Below are 26,350 nucleotides of genomic sequence, written 5' to 3' on the forward strand. Positions count from 1 at the left end.
GGAACTCAGTTGTAAAATTTAAGTATTTTAGAGATGAAGGCAGTCTGAATGACTCCCACATAGCAGGCTATGAAAGTGGCCAATTACAAACTTTTATTGTGGTGGAGGGTGGTGTCTAGTAAGTTTTGTTTGAGAATATGTTGGGGTGTTGAATGCTTTGTTGATATCTGTTGTTACTATCACTGTGCAGGAGGGATCTATGGTTGGTTGAATCTATGTTGGATGTGTTGTGTAAGGTGAGTGTGTAGCATGGGGGGAAGCTGTGGTTGGTTGATTCCATATAAGATGTGTTTTGCAAGGTCAGTGTGTAGCATAATAGTGTAGTGTTTAGGTCTCAAGCCGTGTTATGGGTGTAAGATTGCAATGTTTTGTTTAATTTTACTGTGGATCTGTTTTATCCAGAGTTTGAATAATGAGGATAGAAGTAATATGAAGCAGTTGTGTAATGTATTTTTTGCTCTTTATGATGGTAAAGAACAGATGGTAATGAATTTCTTGCTCCCCATAATGATAAGAAATGGATGGTAAAATGATTGATAAAATCAAAAAGCCTGATTCAGAGGAATGCTGAGCTGCACCACATTATCAGCTCATGAGCATTCATCAAAGAGTGATTGAGAGATGTACAGGAGAATGTGGTATGAGGTATAGAAAGGTGAGATGAGAGAGTTTGGAAGATAGAGTATCCAGCAAGCTTCAGGGAGAATAAGAGACTGTTTTAGGAGGTAAGTAGTGTGAGAAAAACAAGAAAACAAATGAGAACATTGGGGGAGGGGGTAAAAAGGGAAATGGTAACAGGCTGTGAAGAGGAGATGGAGTGAGCACTTTGAAGGACTGTAGAATTTGTTTGATATGATGGCAGATGTAGGGTGTTTGAGTCAGGGAAGTATGCAAAGTGAGAATTATGTCAAATGATTTTTCGAGAAGAGACGAAATGGTGAAAGCCTGGACAAGATGTGTTACAGAGGTATATGTTTCTTAATCCAACATTTTCAGTTGTACAAAAAAGTGGTAATTGAGAAAGTGGTCACATGCAGAGAACATCAGACTGGCAAGGAACAGTGTGGTTTCTGGAGTGTTAGTGAGTGTGTGGTTCAGAATTTTCACCTTGAAGAATATGTGAGAAATACTAAGAGAAACAGTGATTATGTATGTGGCATATATGTATCTGGAGGAAGCATATGATATAGAAATGATCTGTGAAAGGTTTTACGAATATACGGTGTAGGAGGAAAAAAAATGGAAGCATGTAGAAATTTTGATTAAAAGATGAAGGCATATATGAGTAGGTAAAGAGGAAAGTGAGTGGTTCCAGGTAAAGGTTGATCTGCAGCATGGCTATTTGATTTGTATATGGGTGGATTGTAGGGAAGGTAAATGTGAGGGTCATGGATAAAAGAGCAGAAATGCAGTATGTTGTTGATGGGGAGCCTGGGAGATGGGTCAGTTGTTTTTTGGTGGAATGCATGCATAGCACCATTGTACAAAGGCAAAGGGGTTAAAGGTGAGTGTTCAAACTACAGAGGCATAAGTTTGTTGAGTATTCCTTGGAAATTGTATGGGAGGGTATTGACCGAGAGGGTGAAGGTATGTACAGAGCATCAGTTTGGGAAAGAGCAGTGTGGTTTCAGAAGTAGTAGAGGATGTGTGGATCAGATGTTTGCTTTGAAGAATTCATGTGAGAAGTACTTAAAAAACAGTTGGATTTGTACGTAGCATATATGTATCTGGAGAAGGCATATGATTGGGTTGATAGATATGCTTTGTGGAAGTTCTTAAGAGTATATGGTGTGGAAGGCAAATTGCTAGAAGCATTGAAAAGTTTTTATCAAGGATGTGAGGCATGTGTACTGTTTGGAAAAGTGTGTGAAAGGAAAAAGTTAAGAGTAAATGTGAATAAGAGCAAGGTTATTAGGTTCAGCAGGGTTGAGGGACAAGTTAGTTGGGATGTGAGTTTGAATGGAGATAAAGTGGGGAAAGTGAAGTGTTTTAGATATCTGGTAGTAGACTTAGCAGTGAATGGAACCATGGAAGTGGAAGTGAGTCATAGGGTAATGGAGGGGGTGAAGGTTCTGGGAGCAGTGAATGTGTGGAAAAGAGAAAGTTATCACAGAGTGCAAAAATAGGTAAGTTAGAAGGATTAGTAGTTCCAACAATATTATATGGTTGCGAGGTATGGGCTATAGATAGGGTTGTACAGAAGAGGGTGTTTGAGGACACTATGTGGTGAGAGTTGGTTTGGTTGAGTAAGTAATGAAAGGGTAAGAGAGATGTAGGGTAATAAAAAGATATCTAAAACACTTCACTTCCTCTAATTTTTCTCCATTCAAACTTACATCCCAACTAACTTGTCCCTCAATTCTGCTGAACCTATAACCGTGCTTTTATTCACATTTGCACTCAACTTTCTCCTTTCTTACTACCACCACATCTTCAACTTTTATTAATTTTTATTTAAGTAGTAATTTTTAAGTATGGCAACATACGGTAGGGTTTTACAGATACTGTGTTTATGGGTATGGTTTATAAGATTGGCAGTCAGGGTAGGTCAGGTAACGAGAAAATTTGTTTGACATCCATACATCTGTGTAACATTACTAATGTTTTAAGTGTATTATGGTACAGAAATCATGTGAAGTGTATTGTAGTGTAATAGCTGATTTGAAATGTGTATGACATTATATTGCTTTTTATTTATTCTGTTGCTATTGTAAAGAGTAAGATTTTCCTGCAACAAAGCATGCTAATCCTGATTTTGACTTTTTTTTTATTCTTTCATTTGTAATGATATGGGCTCTGATAATGGTGTGGAATGTTCTAAGATTTTGGTAACCCATTGAATTTGGAAGTTCCTTAGCTATACTTTGAGCTGCAGTTGACATCAGTATTCTATGTATTTCAGTACCTGGTGTTTGACACTCAGATGATCGTGGGTGGGCGAAAGCACGAGATGTCTCCTGAGGAGCACATTTTTGGTGCTCTTGTTCTCTACCTTGATGTTATCAACATTTTCTTAGCTCTGCTTTCTCTCTTTGGTGGGAGAGATTAAGACCTAAGACAGAACAAGAGGAATGTGATGAAGTGGTTGCAGCAAACATTTTTTGTCATAGAAATGATAGGATCAGTAAATAGACTGATCTAATTAAGGTTGAAATGTTTATATACTATAATGTAGAGTATCCATAATATCCATAGAACTAAAATTTTTGTAATAAGTATAATATTAAATAATTCCTAGAATTAAGGCCATTTAGGATTAATGCTCAGTCCTCTTGTTTAATTAAGTTTTCATATGAAACTCATGTGATTTATGCTTGTTCAGAAGATATCAGATGTTTAATTAAGTTCAGAAAGAGCCACCAAATGAATCTAAAAATTTTGGAGATGCATGGGTGAAAATCAGTTTGAAAGAACATATAAGGCATTTGTATATGTTGTAAGGGAGATTATGCTGTCTTTACAGATATTCATAGTAAAACAGTATGTTAGGTAAACAGTTTTAGTTAAAAGTCTATGAATGAATTTAGGAATTTGATTGGCTTGTGCTCCTGATAGACTTCTCTCAGGTGTTAGAAATTATTAATGGTAACTCCTTTAAAGTGTTAGACTAAAAGAGCAGTAATGTGTTACATTTTTTTGTAAGAAGTTCATCTTTCAATAGATGGCTTTAATTTGCAACTAGCATCTAAACCCAACAGGATGCTGAACTTTGTAATGGTAATGTACCATCCTCATTTAACAGCTATGATTTGCACAACACCACCACCAAATAAGTGATCAGTGTTCAAGGTATTCTTCCTTTTTTCAAAATAGATATTGCATGGAATTGATTGGGTGCATCATTTATTGTAAGAGCAAGAAGGAGTATAAGTATTAAATAGTTTAATTACATTAAAAGATTACAGAATTATCTTGAAGAAAGTCAGAAGTAAATGACCAATTTGTAATATAATCTGCTAGAAAGATTGAAAAATTATTAATATGCTTTATAAAAGCGATCATCTTTTGTATATTTCATCAATGTAGATTGATATTTTTCCCATTCGATAAACCTTTTTCAAAGATATGCACTTCGATGATTTTTGCAGTAATAGAAAAAATAGTAAGAAAGTTTTCCTAAAATTCATACCTGTGAGAATTATCAGTTGATGAAATTGATTGGTATATGGAAATATTAGTAATTCATATTGTCCTTGTACAATGCTCAGACCTTGATGGCATTAGCTGTGTTTTTCCCATGTGGCATGGACAATAAAGTATGCCCACTTTATAGTCATGGCTGATGAAAAGCTGAAATGATAAGTATTCATATTTGTATATATTTAAAAAGAATAACTTTCTTTGATGTTAGGATGATAATAGAAATACCTTTTTATTTTTTCAGCTGATATAAGTTTTTTGATGCTGTGAAATGTTTTGCTTCCCGAAACAAAAAATGCTAAATCAGACTTTATGGCATTATCTCATTAACTGATCTTGCTTGATGTTAATTTTAGATTATAACTGTTTGAGATTGCCTACGTGCTTAAAATGCCTGAAACTACATACACCTACCTAATGATATAACCTAAGCGTAGAATCTCTGGAAATTTCGTCGCACTTTGAAGATAGACTTCAGACAAAGAACATGTCTTGTACGTGGTATTGTCATTCATATAAAAATCTTCCCAGTGCCAATTAGTTACTGAAAGACCTCTTAGACCCATGCATCATCATAATTGTATTGATTATACAAGTTCAAAACTTTTTCTAAACTAAGTTGCTATTGTTCAGTATTACAGAGAAGCCATCTCATTACTCTATTAGTATAGAATTAGTGTGATAAAGACTTCAATGAAATTATACTAGACTGCAGTGCCACTGGATTTCTTAGCTGATTTTTATCCATCCGTCTGTACCCTGTATGCTTTTTTTCTATAGTACAGCAGAATGACTCATGCAAAACCACCTCCTCACAACATGGCCATGATAAATTTCTGCAGAATTCCCTTTTAGGGTGCAGTTTTCTCCACACAGATATCCCCTTAACCTATCCTTCCACCTTATCCCTAATTTATATCCACTGTTAGTACTCCTCTGTATTTATTCCTAGATTTGATTGAAATGTACTTTTAGTCATTCTCCTTTTTCTCAATCTGAGGTGTCCATCTACTTTGCATTATCATGTCTTCCTTTGATATTTTCACTCCTTGTTCTGTCCTCTGTCTGTTCCAAATCTACAGCTAATCTTGTAAATGTATAAATCACTTAGAACAAAAGAACGTATGAAATTAGTGTTCATAGATGCTAGGTAATCTCATGCTTGGAATCTCACCATATATATCATTAGAAGGTAAATTACGATTGATATTTATGTTACAGTATGAAACTGGCACTAAGAAAATTACTTAGGTATTATCACCAGTACAGGATGTCATTTTTTTGTGCAAGTTATTAATTAATTATTTAGAAAGGTTTTGAAAAATGCCATTTTTGAAGGGACATCCATATTCCATGAGATAATACTGTCCTTCTCCTCACAGATTGATATTTACCTTTATTCAGTCTGCACACTTATGTTGAATGCCATAATTGGTATGTGTTAGAAAAAAGTGTTATGAACCTTACATCTTAACATAATTCACACCCAATTTCTTGATATTAACAGCATAGTTTATCAACTCAATTTATGTTTGAGGAATCATTGTTTTGAGATTGTATATAAACTGTAAACTAAAGGTAATTTCAAGAATATAGCCTCTTATAGTTTCTTTCTGCATATTGATGTAGCATCCTTTTGCACTACTAAACCAGTTTTATCCAAGATTTATGTATGCATGGTATTTAAAAAAAGATTTTAGCAGAAGATTGTTTTGTTTTTGATTTTGGGAAAGGATCTGTATGCTGTTTGGCTTACATAGGGTCACCGTAAAGCATTTGTTGTTCTGATGTGAGTTTGATATATATTTAGTTTGCTAGCTTGCACCTTTGGTTAACATGCTCCATGGTTCTGTTTATTGTTTTTTCTTTACTTGAAAATATCTTAAGTTTGCATGAATCTTGTTGGCTGTCACTTATTAGTCAGAAATTAGAATTACAAAAGAAATTCATCATTTACAGGATTAACTGATGCAGTAGGAATAGATCCTATTACTTGGGTACAGGAATCTTATCCCTTGCTTGTTCTCCCCAGTACCTTGTGTACGATACGCAGATTGTGGTTGGTGGACGCAAGCACCAGATATCTCCCGAGGAGCACATCTTTGGTGCACTGACGCTCTACTTGGACATAATTAAGATCTTCCTGAACAAGCTTTCGCTTTTTGGGTCCAGGACATAAATACTAACCTGTACTTTTCCATGCTCCTTGCTAACTTAATCCAGCTCTGCAGAAAATGGGCTCTAATGCAGTCCAAAGTTTTCTTGGAAAGTCAAATGTTTGATATTATTTGTCTTCATTATATTTGAAGTGTTCTTATCAGCTATAGTGAAGATGATTTTCAGTGGTTGAATCAGAGGTAACTGTTTACTAGAACTCATCCCTTTCTAATCTTCACAGATGTCTTCATTGTCGTGTGGGTCATGTTCAAGTCTACATGTTCGCTTTTTTTTTTTTTTAGTGATGTACAGCAAGTTCTCAGTTAACATCGTGGATAAGTCCTTGAAAAGTGCTATTTTATGTGAAACAACATAGATTAAAACCGAGTTTACCACAGAACCAATGATATAACAAAATAAGTGATCTGTTCCTTCGGTGTATTTCAGATCAAAATATTCTCACAATTAGTAAGTAAATACCAAAGACAGCACTACTTGTATTACAAATGTAAATAAATGTGTCCTTACACAAGTAAGATTGATAAACACAAGTCAGATGATTATTTTCTCAATGGTTGTGCAGCAGTTGGTGACAGGTGAAGTGGTGGTGGTGGTCAGTAGGATCCCTAGGAAGGGGGCTTCTGAGACTCCACCTCTCCCTTATCATTGCTTACAGATAGAGGAGAATCTGGATCCTTCGTATGAGTATTAAAGTTTAGAGAAGAAGCTTTGTCTTCACCATCACTGAAGGTAAGTTTTGGAGAATCGACATCCATTTCCAACCCCTCACATGAGTTGCGAGAAATTCCTGAGGGGCATAGCATGGTTTCGAGATGGTGGGGAGTGACATGTAGTGGTGGTGGGGTTGCCACAGATGGTAGTTTTGCCACTTCTCAATTAGTTGGGCATTTAAAAACGTCCAGTGGTTGCTGTCATGCTTTGGTTTTCTTATAATTGCATAATTCTATGTAACAGTTAATTTCAATCATTATTATCCTCTTAACATTTGATTTCTTTCTGTTTGAGGGTCTTTTTCTGTGAAAATAGCAATAGCTTCTTCCAGCAACTCAAAGGTCTCAGACATATCTCTTTGTTAAAACTCACATTTGGTTCAGCATCTTTATTTTCAGTGTCTTTTCATTCATTAACTTCTTGTTCCCTATCAGTGAGGTTTTCATTTGATAGTTCTTCACCAAGTGATTCAGGTAACTCCATCATGTACCTCAACTTCATTATAACCAGCCTGGTGCATCAGCACAACAATATTTTGATGAACTTGGTTTATTAGCTGGTCAAATCCAAGGAAGTTAGCGATACAACCTGATTAGATTATACACCAAACACGATTCATTGTATTTGACTTCACTTTTTGCCAAGCATTAGACAGATTGTTGATAACTTTCATTATATGGTAGACATGCCAAATTCCTTTGCAGCAGGCTTATTTTTACCACTTGTGAACTGAATTGATGGAAGGTGCGCTGCAGATAATTCACTTTAAACATTGCAGCAACCCCCTGAACCAGAGGTTAGTTATTGCTAGTTGTGTCTGGTGGTAGAAAAATTATTTGAGCGTTATCTGTCAAGTCATCCAGGTTAGGTGAGTGACCTGGATCACTGTCAAGAATCAGCAGGGTTTTGTTTTCAAGGTTGTTATTAATACAGTATTTCTTGACAGCTGGGCAGAAATATTTGGTAAACCACTCTTCATACACTGTTCGGGTGACCTTGCCCTTCTTATTTGAGCACCAGATAATGAGGAAATGGTACTTAGAGAAACCCTTCATAGGTCTTAGTGTCTTACGAGTTACACAAGTAAGGGCTAAAGCTTCAGATCCACTGAAGCATTACCACCAAGAAGGAGCATTATGTGATCATCGCCAGACTTGAACCACTATGTGCTTTTCATTCTCTTGAAATGCAAGTTCTATTTTGGCATTTGCTTTCAAAGTAGAACTGTCTCATCTACATTAAATATCTGCTGTGGATTATATCCCCCACCTTCAATTATTTATTTCCGGTAATGCTTAGTATGTAGCAGTAGCTTCTACATTTACATATACAGGCTCACCTGTAATCTGTATGCTTTGTAAGTATGAGAACTTGAGCTACTCAGACCACCCACAACTTTGCACAAATGTTTTGCTTTCAGCAACAGCATCCTATTTTTGTTTAAGCTCTTCAAATAAATGCACAGCTTTAGTCTGTATGGTCAGCAGTGAATACAGAGACCTAGGCAGATGTTTATCTTCCAAGCAAATGCTCAACAGTCTTAACGTTTTTCTATTATGTTACATATGTTAAGTGAAAACCTCATACCAGCTAAAGGTATTACACTTTGAGCACATGCTTCAATCTTCTTTCCATTACTACAAAATGTTGGTACAGGTGTAGGTTGCAACCCAAGAGCTTTTCCAATTTCCACAGCTTGCTCCCCATCTTTAACACAATTTTGTTTTTAGTGATAATGCATACTATATGCTTTGCACTCATTGTATAGGAGCTGAATTTAACTTTTAATGGTATTGTAAGAATGTCATCCTCCACTGATGCCAAAACATAATAGAAAATGGAGTAAAAAGTAGCATTATCTTCCACTCTCTGAGTGCTTTCATACCTCATTTTTATTCAGTATTCGTAAGTTTATCAAAAACTATATTATACGATTTTCATCTCGCTGGGTATAGTTTAATGGCTCGTAAGACCCAGTTCCTGTCCAACTCTGTATATAAAATTCCTCACTCCTCTCTCCTTTGACATATCTGTAATTCCAATCTTGATTCACTAAACATACTTGGTATTACTGAAACAGCCACCCTATCTGGAAACCTCACATTACATCTAAGAAATTGGGAAACCTGTTCAGATGTTGAAATTTCTCTTCTTCCAAATGGTAGCTTCAATTATTCAATGGACTGGGTGGTTCTAGCTCTGCATCCTAAGTTGACAGAGTTTAGTCAAAAACAATCATGACTTATCAGTTCTCACAGGGTACCCTCAGAACTTGCTCCACTTGCTCTGTGTTGCAATTTTAGCTCACTTTCCCTCTGCTCTCGGTGTTACCTTGGGTTTTAGTCCCAGGACCTGGCTGCTTGTGTGCTCCCACTGGCTAGACCATGCAAAACTTTGCACTCTGCTGTGGCACATGATTACCATTAGCAATTCAAGGTTGGGCCATTTTGATAACTGTTTTTTCCCTACACCTTGAAGCTTTGGAACTCTTATTTGCTCATATCTTTCGCAGAAACTGTGACCTGACACCTTAGAAAAGACAGGGTTTTCACTTCCACAAAAAATTTTATAAACTTTTGCTCATCCCTTCTTTCTCTATTTCAGTAACCTCTTTACATTTCATTTTATGGCCCAGCCATAATGTGGACTTTTGTATGTGACTGGAGCCTCCAACTTTAAAAAAATTGTTATATTGTTGTACTTGATAGCCGTGTCCTGTGTCAGCAAGGTAGCGCCAGGAAACAGATAATGAAAGAATGGCCCATCCACTCATACACACACATATATTTACATAAACACCCGTACATTCACATATACAGAAATATACATATACATATGAACATATTATCCCTGGGGATAGGGGAGAAAGAATACTTCCCACGTACTTCCCGCATGTCATAAAAGGCAACTAAAAGTGGAGGGAGTGGGGGCTGGAAATCCTCCCCTCCCTTTTTTTGATTTTCCAAAAGGAGGAACAGAGAAGGGGGCCAAATGAGGATATTCCCTCTAAGGCTCAGTCCTCTGTTTTTAACACTACCTCACTAATGCGGGAAATGGCGAATATATATGAAAGAAATCAACATATATACATACACAGGCATATACTTATATACACATGTACATATTCATACTTGCTTGCCTTCATCCATTCCTGGCGCTACCCCGTCCCACAGGAAGCAGCATCGCTACCCCCTGCTTCGGTGAGATAGTGCTAGGAAAACATGAAAAAAGCCACATTTGCTCACACTCAGTCTCTAGCTGTCATGTGTAATGCACTGAAACCACAGCTCCTTATCCACATCCAGGCCCCACAAATCTTAGAAAATATATTTATGTTTTCTCAACAATGTTATATCAAAACAATGTTGAACAAATTGATGTTAATTGAGGACTTGCTGTTTTTCTCTTTATATGGTAAGCTGTATTACTGAAAATAATCAACATGACTTAAGTTGTTCTGTAAAAGAATTGAAGGTAACTACAGAACCATAGTTTATGTTCACTGAAGGTTGCATTTGGAGAGATAAATTTTTCATGTGGGTTGGATGATGATTTTTATTCCATGAAAGTTCTGATTAAAAAAAATTTATTTTTATTTTTTAGACCAACTTTGGAATACTTCTAAATAAAGGGAACTGATGAAGCCAGATATTGAATGTCATGCTTCCCAAAGATTCTTCCTATGAACTTTTGTTCCATAAGGAGAAAAAGATTAGTGCGAGGTTGTTGAAAAATGCTGAAAGGTTACGAAATGATACAAATCATCCATTTAATTGGCTTCATTTAAACAGTAGTTCATTATATTCTTGGTGAGGCTGTTTAAGGCATTGCACTGTATCTCATCATCCTTACTTAATCCACCATGGCAATGTTCATATTAGTGAATTAAGTGATGTGTATGTTTTCATTACTGAACTGGTTCCATTAACTGGATTTTCAGAAAGCGTTTAATTTATATATCCAGGAATTTTAAGTATAGTGTAAAGCATTATGGCAGAATACCTTTCAAAGTGTATATCTTAAGGAGTCTGTTTTTAAGGGTTTTCATAGTGCTAATGAGTCCAAAAACTTCTAACTAACCTATTGTTGATCTGGATTAATTCATTGCCTTGGCTAAACCACTGATGAAATAGTGATTTATGTCTGTAAATGTTTATAAGGAATCACTAATGTGCTTCTAGTAATCAGCAGTTGGAAATTTTAAGATGTTCTAAAGTGCCTCACTAGTGGTGTCTCTTGTTCTCAGGTCTTAAATGGTATGGTATGATTGTCTTTAATTGAAGGTCATAATTCTGTGTAGCATCATTGTTTCACCAAAAACTTTCATGTGATATATAATATCACAATCGAATATCATGGCTTTGGCAATATTTTTTTTAACTGATGCTTACCTCAAACCTTGAATTTTATACTCATCATATGTTTGCATTCATAGGCAAGATTCTGGTAATTTTTCAGAATTGCATAACTAGAGTTCAGTTTTAGCGTTCATCTGTGTGGTATTATTGTATTGGTACCATCCTAAAGCATAATGGATTTCAAAGAAATGTAGTCTAATATTTGGGCTGGCTTTAATTTTCATGGGAATTACATAGGATCTTTGTCAGTTTCAGAAAGCTCATGACTAAAGATACATGATGAATTGTACCTTAGAAAATAAAGTTAGATATGAACCCTGGCCATTGACCGACAGGAAAGATTCAGTCATCATCCATACAGAAGGGAAACTGAAAGATAACTATCGTTTGTAAGACAAAATATAAACTACCATTCAAAAGACAAAATAAACACCTGGAGAAGAACACTTTTGAAACCTGGAAGACTTGAAAGTAGCTCATCACATGTTGGAGAAAGAGCATTATCAGGACCAAATATTTTTGAAGAGATTCTTGCTAAGGTCCTCTGGAACCCAAAAAAGCCTATGCAACAGATGTCACATGAGTTGGTGGCCGCAAACAAAATGATAATAAATTTGTCTATCAAATGTTCATGTGTCATAGGTTTCATACCTGTCACATGACATCAGCTGCATAGAATTTCTTGGGCTGTCTTCCATAATATTATTTCCTTTCAGTGTTATCTTTCTCATATTCCCTTTTGAATTAGCATCAATGCTGTATTATATCCTTGGCTACAGAGGCTTATGGGGTAGAATTCATCCTGGATCTGTTGTCGAGGGAATCTTGTAAAATGCAAAGATTTGATGTTATTTGTGTAAAATTTAAAGTAGTTACATAAGAAACATTGGACATTTCTGGGACAACTTGTGCATTAAATTTAAGATTTGGAATGGCTGTATCCAATTATAATTCAGTCTATCTGTTTATTTATATCTAACCTGCTTAGGTCAGTTAATACATCTGTATCCATATATTACAGAAAGGAGCCTAGCCTCTAACCTGCTTAGGTCAGTTAATATATCTGTATCCATATTTATACAGAAACGAACCTAGCAAAGAAAATTCATCCTCCATGAAGGCTCTGGCTAGGGTAGCAGAATGTGTGTGGATGTAACTAGGATGAGAAAACTGGGAAAGAATGGTAGTATGTTGAGGAGAGGAATCTGTATGTTCTATCTCTTGAGTAAAACTTAGCCAAGGGGAAGGGGGGAAGAATGGTTTAGGAATGTCATCGAAGTAAAGCCAACAGAAATGGATAAAGGCAAGCGAGTATGAATATGCACGTGTGCATATGTATATGTCTTTGTGTATGTATATGATGTATATGTTGATGTGTATATGGGCATTTATGTATATACACGTGCATATGAGTGGATGGGGCATTCTTTGTGTGTTTCCTTGCGCTACCTCGCTGTCACTGGAAACATAGAAGGTGACTAAAAGGGGAGGGAGTGGGGGCTGGAAATCCTGCCCTTCAATTTTTAATTTTCCAAAAGAAGGAACAGAGAAAGGGGCCAAGTAAGGATATTTCCTTTAAGGTTCAGTCCTCTGTTCTTAACAGTACCCCAATAACACAGGAAATGGTGAATATACATGAAAGAATATATTTATTTATTGTACTTAGTCGCTGTCTTCCACGTTAGCAAGGTAGCTCAAGGAAACAGATGAAAGAATGGCCCAACTCACCCATATACACATTTATATACATAAATGCCCACACATGGTGGCTAAGTGTGAAAATGTATATTATATTATTTTATTTTTATTTTGCTTTGTCGCTGTCTCCCGCGTTAGCGAGGTAGTGCAAGGAAACAGACGAAAGAATGGCCCAACCCACCCACATACATATGCATAAACATACACATCCAGACACGCAAATATACATACCTATACATCTCAATGTATGTGAGAAATACTTAGAAAAGCAAATGGATTTGTATGTAGCATTTATGGATCTGGAGAAGGCATATGATAGAGTTGATAGAGATGCTCTGTGGAAGGTATTAAGAATATATGGTGTGGGAGGAAAGTTGTTGGAAGCAGTGAAAAGTTTTTATCGAGGATGTAAGGCATGTGTACATGTAGGAAGAGAGGAAAGTGATTGGTTCTCAGTGAATGTAGGTTTGCGGCAGGGGTGTGTGATGTCTCCATGGTTGTTTAATTTGTTTATGGATGGGGTTGTTAGGGAGGTGAATGCAAGAGTTTTGGAAAGAGGGGCAAGTATGAAGTCTGTTGGGGATGAGAGAGCTTGGGAAGTGAGTCAGTTGTTCGCTGATGATACAGCGCTGGTGGCTGATTCATGTGAGAAACTGCAGAAGCTGGTGACTGAGTTTGGTAAAGTGTGTGAAACAAGAAAGTTAAGAGTAAATGTGAATAAGAGCAAGGTTATTAGGTACAGTAGGGTTGAGGGTCAAGTCAATTGGGAGGTGAGTTTGAATGGAGAAAAACTGGAGGAAGTAAAGTGTTTTAGATATCTGGGAGTGGATCTGGCAGTGGATGGAACCATGGAAGCGGAAGTGGATCATAGGGTGGGGGAGGGGGCGAAAATTCTGGGAGCCTTGAAGAATGTGTGGAAGTCGAGAACATTATCTCGGAAAGCAAAAATGGGTATGTTTGAAGGAATAGTGGTTCCAACAATGTTGTACGGTTGTGAGGCGTGGGCTATGGCTAGAGTGGTGCGCAGGAGGATGGATGTGCTGGAAATGAGATGTTTGAGGACAATGTGTGGTGTGAGGTGGTTTGATCGAGTAAGTAATGTAAGGGTAAGAGAGATGTGTGGAAATAAAAAGAGCATGGTTGAGAGAGCAGAAGAGGGTGTTTTGAAATGGTTTGGGCACATGGAGAGAATGAGTGAGGAAAGTTTGACCAAGAGGATATATGTGTCGGAGGTGGAGGGAACGAGGAGAAGAGGGAGACCAAATTGGAGGTGGAAAGATGGAGTGAAAAAGATTTTGTGTGATCAGGGCCTGAACATGCAGGAGGGTGAAAGGAGGGCAAGGAATAGAGTGAATTGGAGCGATGTGGTATACCGGGGTTGACGTGCTGTCAGTGGATTGAATCAGGGCAGGTGAAGCGTCTGGGGTAAACCATGGAAAGCTGTGTAGGTATGTATATTTGCGTGTGTGGACGTATGTATATACATGTGTATGGGGGTGGGTTGGGCCATTTCTTTCGTCTGTTTCCTTGCGCTACCTCGCAAACGCAGGAGACAGCGACAAAGCAAAAAAGAAAAAAAAAAAAATCTCAATGTATACATATATATATATACACACCCAGACATATATATATATATATACACATGTACATAATTCATACTGTCTCCCTTTATTCATTCCCAACGCCACCCCGCCACACATGAAAGAACAACATCTTCCCCCACACATGTGCGCGAGGTAGCGCTAGGAAAAGACAATTAAGGCCACATTCGTTCACACTCAGTCTCTAGCTGTCATGTGTAATGCACCAAAACCACAGCTCCCTTTCCACATCCAGGTCCCACAAAACTTTCCATAGTTTACCCCAGATGCTTCACATGCCCTGGTTCAATCAATTGACAGAACACATTGACCCTGGTATACCACATCATTCCAATTAACTCTATTCCTTGCACACCTTTCACCCTCCTGTACTTTCAGGCCCCAACCGCTCAAAATCTTTTTCACTCCATCTTTCCACCTCCAATTGGTCTCCCACTTCTCGTTCCTTCCACCTCCAACACATGTATCCTCTTTGTCAATCTTTCCTCACTCATCCTCTCCATGTGGCCAGACCATTTCAATACACCCTCTTCTGCTCTCTCAACCACACTCTTTATTACCACACATCTTTCTTACCCTTACATTACTTACTCGATCAAAACCACCTCACACCATATATATATATATATGTATTTATTTTGCTTTGTCGCTGTCTCCCGCGTTTGCGAGGTAGCGCAAGGAAACAGACGAAAGAAATGGCCCACCTCACCCATACACATGTATATACACACACGTCCACACACGCAAATATACATACCTATACATCTCAATGTACGCATATATATACACACACAGACACATACATATATACCCATGCACACAATTCACACTGTCTGCCTTTATTCATTCCCATCGCCACCTCGCCACATATGGAATACCATCCCCCTCCCCCCTCATGTGTGCAGGGTAGTGCTTGGAAAAGACAAAAAAAAGGCCTCATTCGTTCACACTCAGTCTCTAGCAGTCATGCAATAATGCCCGAAACCACAGCTCCCTTTCCACATCCAGGCCCCACACAGCTTTCCATGGTTTACCCCAGACGCTTCACATGCCCTGATTCAATCCACTGACACCACGTCAACCCCGGTATACCACATCGATCCAATTCACTCTATTCCTTGCCCGCCTTTCACCCTCCTGCATGTTCAGGCCCCGATCACTCAAAATCTTTTTCACTCCATCTTTCCACCTCCAATTTGATCTCCCACTTCTCCTCGTTCCCTCCACCTCCGACACATATATCCTCTTGGTCAATCTTTCCTCACTCATTCTCTCCATGTGCCCAAACCATTTCAAAACACCCTCTTCTGCTCTCTCAACCACGCTCTTTTTATTTCCACACATCTCTCTTACCCTTACATTACTTACTCGATCAAACCACCTCACACCACACATTGTCCTCAAACATCTCATTTCCAGCACATCCACCCTCCTGCGCACAACTCTATCCATAGCCCACGCCTCGCAACCATACAACATTGTTGGAACCACTATTCCTTCAAACATACCCATTTTTGCTTTCCGAGATAATGTTCTCGACTTCCACACGTTATTCAATGCTCCCAGGATTTTCGCCACCTCCCCCCCCCTATGATTCACTTCCGCTTCCATGGTTCCATCCGCTGCCAGATTCACTCCCAGATATCTAAAACACTTTACTTCCTCCAGTTTTTCTCCATTCAAACTTACCTATATATATATATATATATATCATTAATCTGATCCTAGTTCCATAAGTTGCCATTTCTTTTTAAGGTATCTTCCGTCTTTCCTGTACAGTGTCATTAATTCTATTCCCATTTACTAAGTCGGGATCAAGTGAATAGAGACTGCATCTTTTTGGAAAATAGTTTTTAAAACTAGAATTTCAAACCTGGCAAAAGAAATATATTTATTAATTTGTTTCCCTGAGTTATTGGGTTGGAGTCTGGGGCCCCAAACTCCCAAAATTATAGAAGTGTGCCTGTATACACTTGATCATTTTGAGTAAATTCTTTAAAAATCATTTGTTAGTAAGAAGTAAATGTAAAACTTATAAAGGATGTTATTTATTAACTGGAGGGTTGTGTGATAGAATTTTATATGTACAAAACTATATGAATGATAGAATCACAAAACCAACACAAAATATTATTGTGATTTTGAATATTGTGAATATCTACTTTCATCAAAGTTATATTGAAACTATTATTATATAGATCCTGGAAAAAAATTCTTTCTTGAACATAAAGTGGTTAAAAGATAAAGATTAATGTATCACTATTACATATTTAGCTACCTGTAAACTATGTGTCCCTACTGAGACTTTTTTTTTAAATCTTGCAACTGAAGATTGAGAGAAGATATGTTTGTAGGAATACATAATATATAGCATTGGTTAACGAAAGAATATGTAAACTAAGGCACTCTTAGAGTTTGAGGTTAGGGATGGGCAAGATAGTAATGACACAAGGATGAGTCTCATAAGATGTTTCATGGTTTCTTGATTGCTTGAACAGATGATGATAAAGCATGAAAATTCAAAACCATAACATACGAATGTTGAAGATGACTTATTGTGCATATTCATACAATTTACATTGAGAAAATCACTGCAAAACAGATACCGTCAGTGTTGCCATTCAAACAGTTTTTTTACACATTTTCACTCATTTACTGGTGCAAATATTCATTGCTAACATTTTTCAAAATTAGGTTAGTCTCGGAAACCTGTTGATATACAAGTGAATTCAAAGGGGATGTGTAGTAAGCATCTCAAATTATGGTTTTATGGTCTACCATGCCTGTAGTTAATGTACTGATCCATATCTGTTGATGAAACTTATTGTAAGATTATATTATTGTGGCTTTTTTTTCTAATACTAGTTATTGTATGATCTGACCAAATTGTAGTTTGTGGCTTTGTTGAAAAGTGTGCAGGTAAGTGTATTTCTTATCCTATATGTGTAAACAATTGCTTGCACAGTAAAGTTTCAATGAAAATTTATGTTGACACGGAACCCGATTGCAACTAAAGAAATACTGTACACTTCATTCCAATATTATATATATATATATATTATACTTAATCGCCGTCTCCCACATTAGCGAGGTAGCACAAGAAAACAGACGAGGAATGGCCCAAACACATACATGTATATACATAAATGCACACACACGCACATATCCATACGTATACATTTCAACATTATACATACATAGTCATACACACACATATACATATATACACCTGTTTATATCCATTCATGCTGCCTTCATCCATTCTCATCGCCACCCCATCACACATGAAATAGCACACACACACACACACCTTCTCCAGCAAGGCATCGCTAGGAATAGACAAAATAGGCCACATTTGTTTACACTCATATTTATTTAATATATTTGATCGCCGTTTCCTGCATTAGCGAGGTAGCGTCAGGAAACAGACAAATAATGGCCCGTCTACATATATACACATAAACGCCCATACACGCACGTATACACTTTTTTTTTTTTTTTTTTTTTTTTTTTTTTACTTAATTGCTGTTTCTCACCTCAGTGAGGTAGCCCCAGGAAACAGACGAAGAATGGCCCATCCACTCATATATATATATATATATATATATATATATATATATATATATATGCTTTGTCGCTGTCTCCCGCGTTTGCGAGGTAGCGCAAGGAAACAGACGAAAGAAATGGCCCAGCCCACCCCCATACACATGTATATACATACGTCCACACACGCAAATATACATACCTATATATATATATATATATATATATATGCTTTGTCGCTGTCTCCCGCGTTTGCGAGGTAGCGCAAGGAAACAGACGAAAGAAATGGCCCAACCCACCCCCATACACATCTATATACATACGTCCACACACGCAAATATACATACCTACACAGCTTTCCATGGTTTACCCCAGACGCTTCACATGCCCTGATTCAATCCACTGACAGCACGTCAACCCCGGTATACCACATCGCTCCAATTCACTCTATTCCTTGCCCTCCTTTCACCCTCCTGCATGTTCAGGCCCCGATCACACAAAATCTTTTTCACTCCATCTTTCCACCTCCAATTTGGTCTCCCTCTTCTCCTCGTTCCCTCCACCTCCGACACATATATCCTCTTGGTCAATCTTTCCTCACTCATTCTCTCCATGTGCCCAAACCATTTCAAAACACCCTCTTCTGCTCTCTCAACCACGCTCTTTTTATTTCCACACATCTATATATATATATATATATATATATATATATATATATATATATATATATAGAGTGACTTGGATTGATGTGGTATACTGGGGTTGACGTGCTGTCAGTGGATTGAATCGGCATGTGAAGCGTCTGGGGTAATCCATGGAAAGTTGTGTGGGGTCTGGATGTGGAAAGGGAGCTGTGGTTTCGGGCATTATTGCATGACAGCTAGAGACTGAGTGTGAACGAATGGGGCCTTTGTTGTCTTTTCCTAGCGCTACCTCGCACACATGAGGGGGGAGGGGGATGGTATTCCATGTGTGGCGAGGTGGCGATGGGAATGAATAAAGGCAGACAGTGTTAATTGTGTGCATGGGTATATATGTATGTGTCTGTGTGTGTATATATGTGTACATTGAGATGTATAGGTATGTATATTTGCGTGTGTGGACGTGTATATATATACATGTGTATGGGGGTGGGTTGGGCCAATTCTTTCGTCTGTTTCCTTGCGCTACCTCGCAAACGTGGGAGACAGCGACAAAGCAAAATAAAATAAATATATATACATACATAGGCATATACATGTATACATATGTACATATTCATACTTACTTGCCTTCATCCATTCCCGGCGCCACCCTGCCCCACAGGAAACAGCATCACTACCCCCTGCTTCAGCAAGGTAGCACCGGGAAAATGGACAAAAAAGGCCACATTCGTTCACACTCAGTCTCTAGCTAGCTGTTGTGTGTAATGCACTGAAACCTCAACTCCCAATCCACATCCAGGCCTCACAGACCTTTCCTTGGTTTACCCCAGACGTTTCAAATTGCCTGGCTCAGTCCATTGACATCACGTCAACCCTGGTATACCACATCACTTTATTCCTTGTAAGCCTCTCACCCTCCTATATGTTCAGGCCCTGATTGCTCAAAATCTTTTAAACTCCATCCTTCGACCTCCAGTATGGTCTCCAGCTTTTCCTTGTTCCCCCCACCTCTAACACATATATCCTCTTTGTCAATCTTTCCTCACTCTTTCTTTCTATGTGTCCACCCCATTTTAACACACCCTCTTCTGCTCTCTCGACCACACTTTTTATTTCCACACATATCTTTTACCCTCTCATTATTTACTCGATCAATCACCTCATCATATATTGTCCTCAAATATTTTGTTTCCAACACATCCACCCTCATCCGTATAACCCTATTTATAGCCCATGCCTTGCAGCCATAAAACATTGTTAGAACCACTATTCCGTCAAACATACCCATTTTTGCTCTCAGAGATAGCGTTCTCTCCTTCCACACATCCTTCATCCCTCCCAGAACCTTTGACCCCTCCCCCACCTCATGACTTGTTTCCACTCCCATGGTTCCATTTGCTGCTAAGTCCACTCCCAGATATCTAAAACACTCCACTTCCTCCAATTTTTCTCCATTCAAATGTACATCCCAATTAACTTATCCCTCCACCCTACTGAACCTAATAATCTTGCTCTTTTTCACATTTACCCTCAACTTTCTCCTTTCATGCACTTTTCCAACTCAGTCTCCAACTTCTGCAGTTTCTCACTGAAATTAGCCTCTAGAGCTGTATCATCTGCGCACAACAACGGACTCACTTCCCAGGCCCTCTCATCTCCAGCAGACTGCATATTCTCCAAAACTCTTGCAGTTACCTCCCTAACAACCCCATCCATAAACAAATTAGACAACCATGGGGACATCACATCCCCACCGCAGACTGACCTTTACTTGAAGCCACTCGCTCCCATCTCTTCCTACTCATACACATGCCTTACATCCTTGGTAAGGTTAAGTTATATGTATTTTAATGAGAAACTACAGAAGTTGGTGACTTAGTTGAGAAGGGTGTGTGAAAGAAGGAAGTTTAGAGTAAATGTAAATAAAAGCAAGGGTAATAGGGTTAGCAGAGTTAAGGGACAGTTTAGTTGGGGTGTGAGTTTGAATGGAGAAAAATTGCAGAAAGGGAAGCTTTTTGGACACTTAGGAGTGGACATGGCAATAAATGGAACCATGGAAGTGGATATGAGTCATAGGGTGGGGAAGAGGGTGAAGGTTCTAGGAACACTGAAGAATGTGTGGAAAGAGAGGTCATTGTCTGGAAGGGCAAAAATGGGTATGTTTGAAGTTTTAGTAGCCTGTGCAATATTATGTGGATGCAGGGTGTGGGCTATAGATGGTGACGTGCAGACAAGGATGGATATGTTGGAAATGTTTGACAACAGTATGTGGTGCAAGGTGATAAGACCAATTAAGTAATAAAAGAGTAAGAGAGAGATGTGATGATAAAAATAATGTGGTTGAGAAAACAGAGGAGGGTATACTAAAATGGTTTGGACATGTGAAGAGAATAATTGAGGAGAGGTCAACAGAGAGGATATTTGTCAGAAGTGGAGGGAACAAGGAAAATGGGTAGACCAAATAGGCAATGGAAGGATGGAGTGAAAGAGATTTTGACTGATCGGGTCCTAAATGTCCAGGGGGGCAAAAGGCATGCATGAGATTAAGAAATAAAGCGAATTGGAACAGTGTTGTACATGGGGCAATGTGATGTCAGTGGACTGAACAAGGGCATGCAAAGCAGTGTGGTTAAACCACGGAAAAGTCTGTGAGGCTTGGTTGTGGATAGGGAGCTGTGGTTTTGATGCATTACTCATGACGCCTAAAAAATGAATATTAGCAAGTCAGTCCTTCTTCGTCTTTTCCTGGCGTTACCTTGCTAATGTGAGAAACAGCAATTAAATATAAAAAAGATGTGTGTTAGGGATTTAGTTTATTGAAATGTTCCTTTGTTCCTGGCAGTGTTATTGTTATGTTTTGTATTTTTAGGTGAAAAAACTCTCTACTAACGTTCTTGGGCGATAGAGAAAGTAATAAACCATTGACAGTATGGTGTTTTATATTTTATTTGAGTATGATCAGTATGCTATGTTTTGTTATTAGCTATAAAATACATGTTTCTTTTTGTATTATTATTTTCCTTTTTTTTCTTGAAAACATTAGTTGTAAATAATTATTTGAAAACTTTTAGAAACTAATAGTGTGCATCTGTAATTGTGCTTTTTTTTAATGATACATTTTGTTATGTTTAACTGTGGGATTTAAACATGCTACTTGTGTTTTGATAATAACTGCTTCAACATTTTAAAACATATTTCCTGGGTATGGAAATATGTTTGATTCACCATTCTTTGTATCTTTATTAATGGTATTGCATTGTTTGGTATACATAAATACTCTTATATACCTTATGTTTACATGTTTGTTTTTTAAAATATTAATGAATAAACATGGACTAAAACTTTGCATGACAAATAATCAGTAATATTTCATTTTACTGTGGCAACATTGATTCTAGTGGCACCAACATATAAACTTGCATACATTATACAAGATCTTGTAGTGCTGTGAACTTTAGACATTATTGTGTCCTATGTGTTAGTTAAATCTGTTGATCTACATTATCTTGTTACAGGTTTCAGAGAGCATTTAAATGGATTAGCACTTAATTTGGGTGTTACCAGACCATGAGTAAAAAGTCACCTTTGGCAAGGCTGTCTCACTTGGAGTACAGTCTCATCAAAGAAATTCTCACTCCAAAGGAGTCTGTATTTCCCTGCTGTTAGAAGTAGTGCAGCCCTGAGCTGCAGGAGCTAAAGAAAGGTCCTGGGTAACACTTGAACTTTCCTAGAAATTAGCCCAGGGGTAATTATTAAGTAGAAGATCACTTTATGTGAACAAAATTAATTTATCACGTTTTTAAAAGTGGGATACCTTATGGTGCAAGGTTTTCATTGTTTATATTGCTCAAGAGTTAAAGCAGTTTCATACTTTGAAGAGGAAGAGTGAAGGCACCATTCTTTACAGTAGCATGCTAAGAGCTATCTCCTTATCGAATCATAAGCTTAGATAAACACTTTCAGCTTGGAGGTCATCATCCGTGTAATTAGGAAGCCATGGAACTGTATGCAAAGTTAGTCTGAATTAATTAATTCCCTGTATATTTGAATCTTCATTTGTTTTCACTTAAGCTAGTACTGTTTGAAAGGGATGGACATCTTAGTGGTATGGTAGCTCACTGCACTGTCAGGTGCTACTTCAGTCACATGGCTAGGTAAGGTTGACAGGGAAATTATTTGTTGTGTTAATGCAGGGTCAGTCACTCTCATGTTAATGATGCGAGGCAAAGCTAACTGTTTTTGCTTACGATGTGGCAACTCCATGAAAAATGTTAATCAATGTAAGAATGTTAGCTCTAAGTTTATGGAACAGTTTCAAGATAATCCATACCTGTTAGGATGATGGTGGAGGTAAATTTTAGCATTCCTTGGATGTTAATATTGTTTACACAGATTCAGGAATGAGCATTATTGTCATATTCTGCTAGGCCAAGTATGATAATCTTAGTTTTATATATGTTTAGAATGGAGATCTGTAGGCAGTTGTGTGATGAATATATATGAGTAAAGAAGGAGTTCATAGATGTACCTTTATCCTCGATGGTGTTTAGAAGCCACTATAAGGTTATTGTATAACAAGTATGTCGTGTATTTGTCCTTTATTATTATTATTATTATTATTATTATTATTAAATATTGCTGTTGATTTATTCTAGCTATATTGCAAATTTTCAAGGACTCTTGTTTGGAGTAAAATCAGAGATCTGTATTATTATTATTACATCATGTACAAGAGAAATATTATTGCCCTCTTCAAAAGCCACAGTATCATTGTTTTTAAACATGTTTTTAAACACCTTGAAGAGACCATATCCTCTTGATTGAGCATTAGAAACCTGCAGAGGGCTCATCTGTGTAGTACTGAAACTTGAAATGTATATTTCTTACCTTTACAGATGCAAAATTAATTTATTAGGTCATGTACCCAAACTTTTTAAGAGAGAAAATCAGCCATCACAGGAACAAAATATTTTTATCCTACAATTAAACTGAAAAGATTTGTTTAGTCTTTACAATATAAGGAACTTTCATATATTTGTTTCTTTTTAATACAGTATGTGTGGTTTATGTATACTCTGTGATTCAAAGTGCATGATTTTGCACTCTTATGTTATACTGTATAAAACACCATAATTTTTAGCTCTGGCATGGCATTGTACCTAAATAATTGTATGTGATACTCCATAATAAAACTATTTAATTCAGAAACACAATTGTATATTCCTTTTAGGTTAGGGTTTATATGTTGTGTTTATGGTGATGGAGGAAGAATGTTAGGGGTGATAGAGGTTTTCTGTGGAAGGTATCACAATTGGTATGGGAAGAAAGCTTCTAGAAGCAGTGAAGATTTTTTTATAAAAAGAAAAGGCTTGTGTGTGAGCAGGAAGAGAGGAGAGTGAGTAGTTTCAGGTGCAAGTAGATCTGCAGCAGGGATGTGTGATGTCCCATTGGTAGTTTGATTTGTTTATGGATTGGGGTGGTTAGGTCATAAAAAAAGGAACAGGTGTGATATTTGTCGGGGATAGGGGGTCCAGGAGGTGAATCACTTGTCTGCTGATGGCATGTCCAAGTGAGAAATTGTAGAAGATGGTTGCAGAGTTTGGGAGGGTTTATGAAAGGAGTAAGGTAAGAGCAAATATAAGTGAAAGCACAGTTATTAGGTTTAACTGTGGAGAGCACCAAGGTAATAGTTGGTAGGCAGCCAACAACCTGCCTGAGTATCGGGAGGGTTAGTGATGGCTGTGTAGTGAACTAGCATCTCAGTGGTTGTCAAGTTGCACTCCTCTGAACAATGTAGCTGTCTTTTCTTTCTGCCTCATCAACACATGGACTACTGGGATTCTGTCCACAAATATGAAATTTTCCTTCTCATATATAACACTTACCTCACAGTGTTCAGTCTTTGTAACTCTAGATTTTCCTGACATGAGCCCTATGTGCTAGTCCTGCCTTTTGGCAAAAGAGTAGGAGCAGTAAATAGAAGTAGAAGGTAGGAACATTTAGGCAAAAGTACTAGGTAGAAACACTAAGTAGAATTAGTAGGTAAGGTCATTTGGTAGAAGTAATCAGTAAGAACATTAGATAAGAGCTTCTGCAAACACTACACTAAACTTGCCCTCTGCCGGTGGCCTATGAAGGGTGAGACAGTAAAAGCTAAGAAGAGGCACTAGAGTTTACTTGTAATGGGGACTTTATTGCCAAATCCACCCCTTTAAGGAAATACCAGTTGGAAGAGACATCAAAGAGTATACATAGATAGAGGCAAGTTAGTTGTAGTGTGAGTTTGAATGGAGAGAACCTGAAGTGGAATGTTTTATTTTTTTTTTTTTTTTTTTTTTTGGGGGGGGGTATACATGGCAGTGAATGGAAACACAGAAGCTAAATTGAGCAATAAGTTGCATGAGTAGGCACACAGTAGTGTGTGGAAAGAGAGGTCACTGTCTGTAAGGCCAAATATGAGTATGTTTGATGGTATAGTAGTTCTGCCAGTGTTGCATGAATGGGAGGCATGAATCCCAGATAAAGAAAATGATAGAGTAAGAGAGGCATATGTTAGTAAGAGAGACATGAAGAGTGTGTTGAAATGATTTGAATGTGGAAAATATGAATGAGGAAAAGTTGACTAACGGTATACTTGTTGAATGTGGAGAAGCAAAGAACAGGAGGTGGAGGATGGAAAAAAAGATGCTTTTAATGCTTTGAGCCTGAACATGTTCAAGGATGTGAGGTGTGCAAGGGATAGAGTGATTTAGAGCAATGTGATGTACAGAGAAAGACATGCTGTCATTAGGCAAAACCAAGGCATATTAAGCAGTTAGAGGATACCTTGGTAAGGTCTCTGTGGTGCCTGGGTGTGGATAGGGTGCTCTGGTTTGGGTGCGTTATACATGAGGGCTAGAGAGTAGATGTGAGCAATGAAGACCATTTCATCTGTTCCTGGCTCTATCTCAATAATGCAGGAAACAAATATGAAAGTAGAAAGAAAAGACGATGTGCTTTTTTCACATTTGTTTGCCATTTCCTTCCTTATCAAGGTAGCCCCAGGCAAAGGCCCCATTTGCACAAATACCCTCTTTGGCTGTCACATATATATCACCAAAATCTGAGGCACTAAACTGCTGATAAGTTTCGCTTATAAGTGTGGTCTGCAAGGTTATGTAAAAGATAATCAGAAAGAAAGATGACTTTATGGCAGAGAATAACAATGTTAAGGACAGCATGGTTTTAGGAAAAGCAGCTCACACTTAACCCTTTATGTAGATAAAAAAAAGAGTAGCTTTTGTTTGTAGTCTTTTCAATACATGTTCTGAACCCCCAATGCCAGAATTTTTAATTTTGTTTTGAAAAATTAAATATAATTTTTCATGTCTGACATGTCTTCACGAAAATTCTATAAAGGTAAAAATAGTTATGTAGAGGAATATATTTCTGTATTAAAAAAAGAAAAAGGCATTCATGTCTCAGTCTGCATATCCCC

At 37.6% G+C, this 26,350-nt stretch overlaps 1 protein-coding gene across 6 annotated transcripts in view; it reads left to right on the top strand.

Annotated features, from left to right (window-relative positions):
* Positions 1-5,750, top strand: part of LOC139755067 (protein lifeguard 3-like) — an 81,225-nt gene extending 75,475 nt beyond the window's left edge. For 3 of the 6 annotated variants that reach the window (XM_071673130.1, XM_071673132.1, XM_071673131.1), the window contains one exon: positions 2,903-5,750. In XM_071673130.1, the coding sequence (XP_071529231.1) occupies positions 2,903-3,049 (147 nt within the window). In that variant the 3' untranslated portion in view covers positions 3,050-5,750. The remainder of the gene's footprint in view (positions 1-2,902) is intronic. The other 3 variants (XM_071673128.1, XM_071673127.1, XM_071673129.1) reach the window with 1 other exon arrangement.
* The last annotated feature ends 20,600 nt before the right edge of the window (positions 5,751-26,350 follow it).

Source organism: Panulirus ornatus, chromosome 18 (assembly GCF_036320965.1).
Source record: "Panulirus ornatus isolate Po-2019 chromosome 18, ASM3632096v1, whole genome shotgun sequence".
NCBI classification, from domain to species: domain Eukaryota; kingdom Metazoa; phylum Arthropoda; class Malacostraca; order Decapoda; family Palinuridae; genus Panulirus; species Panulirus ornatus.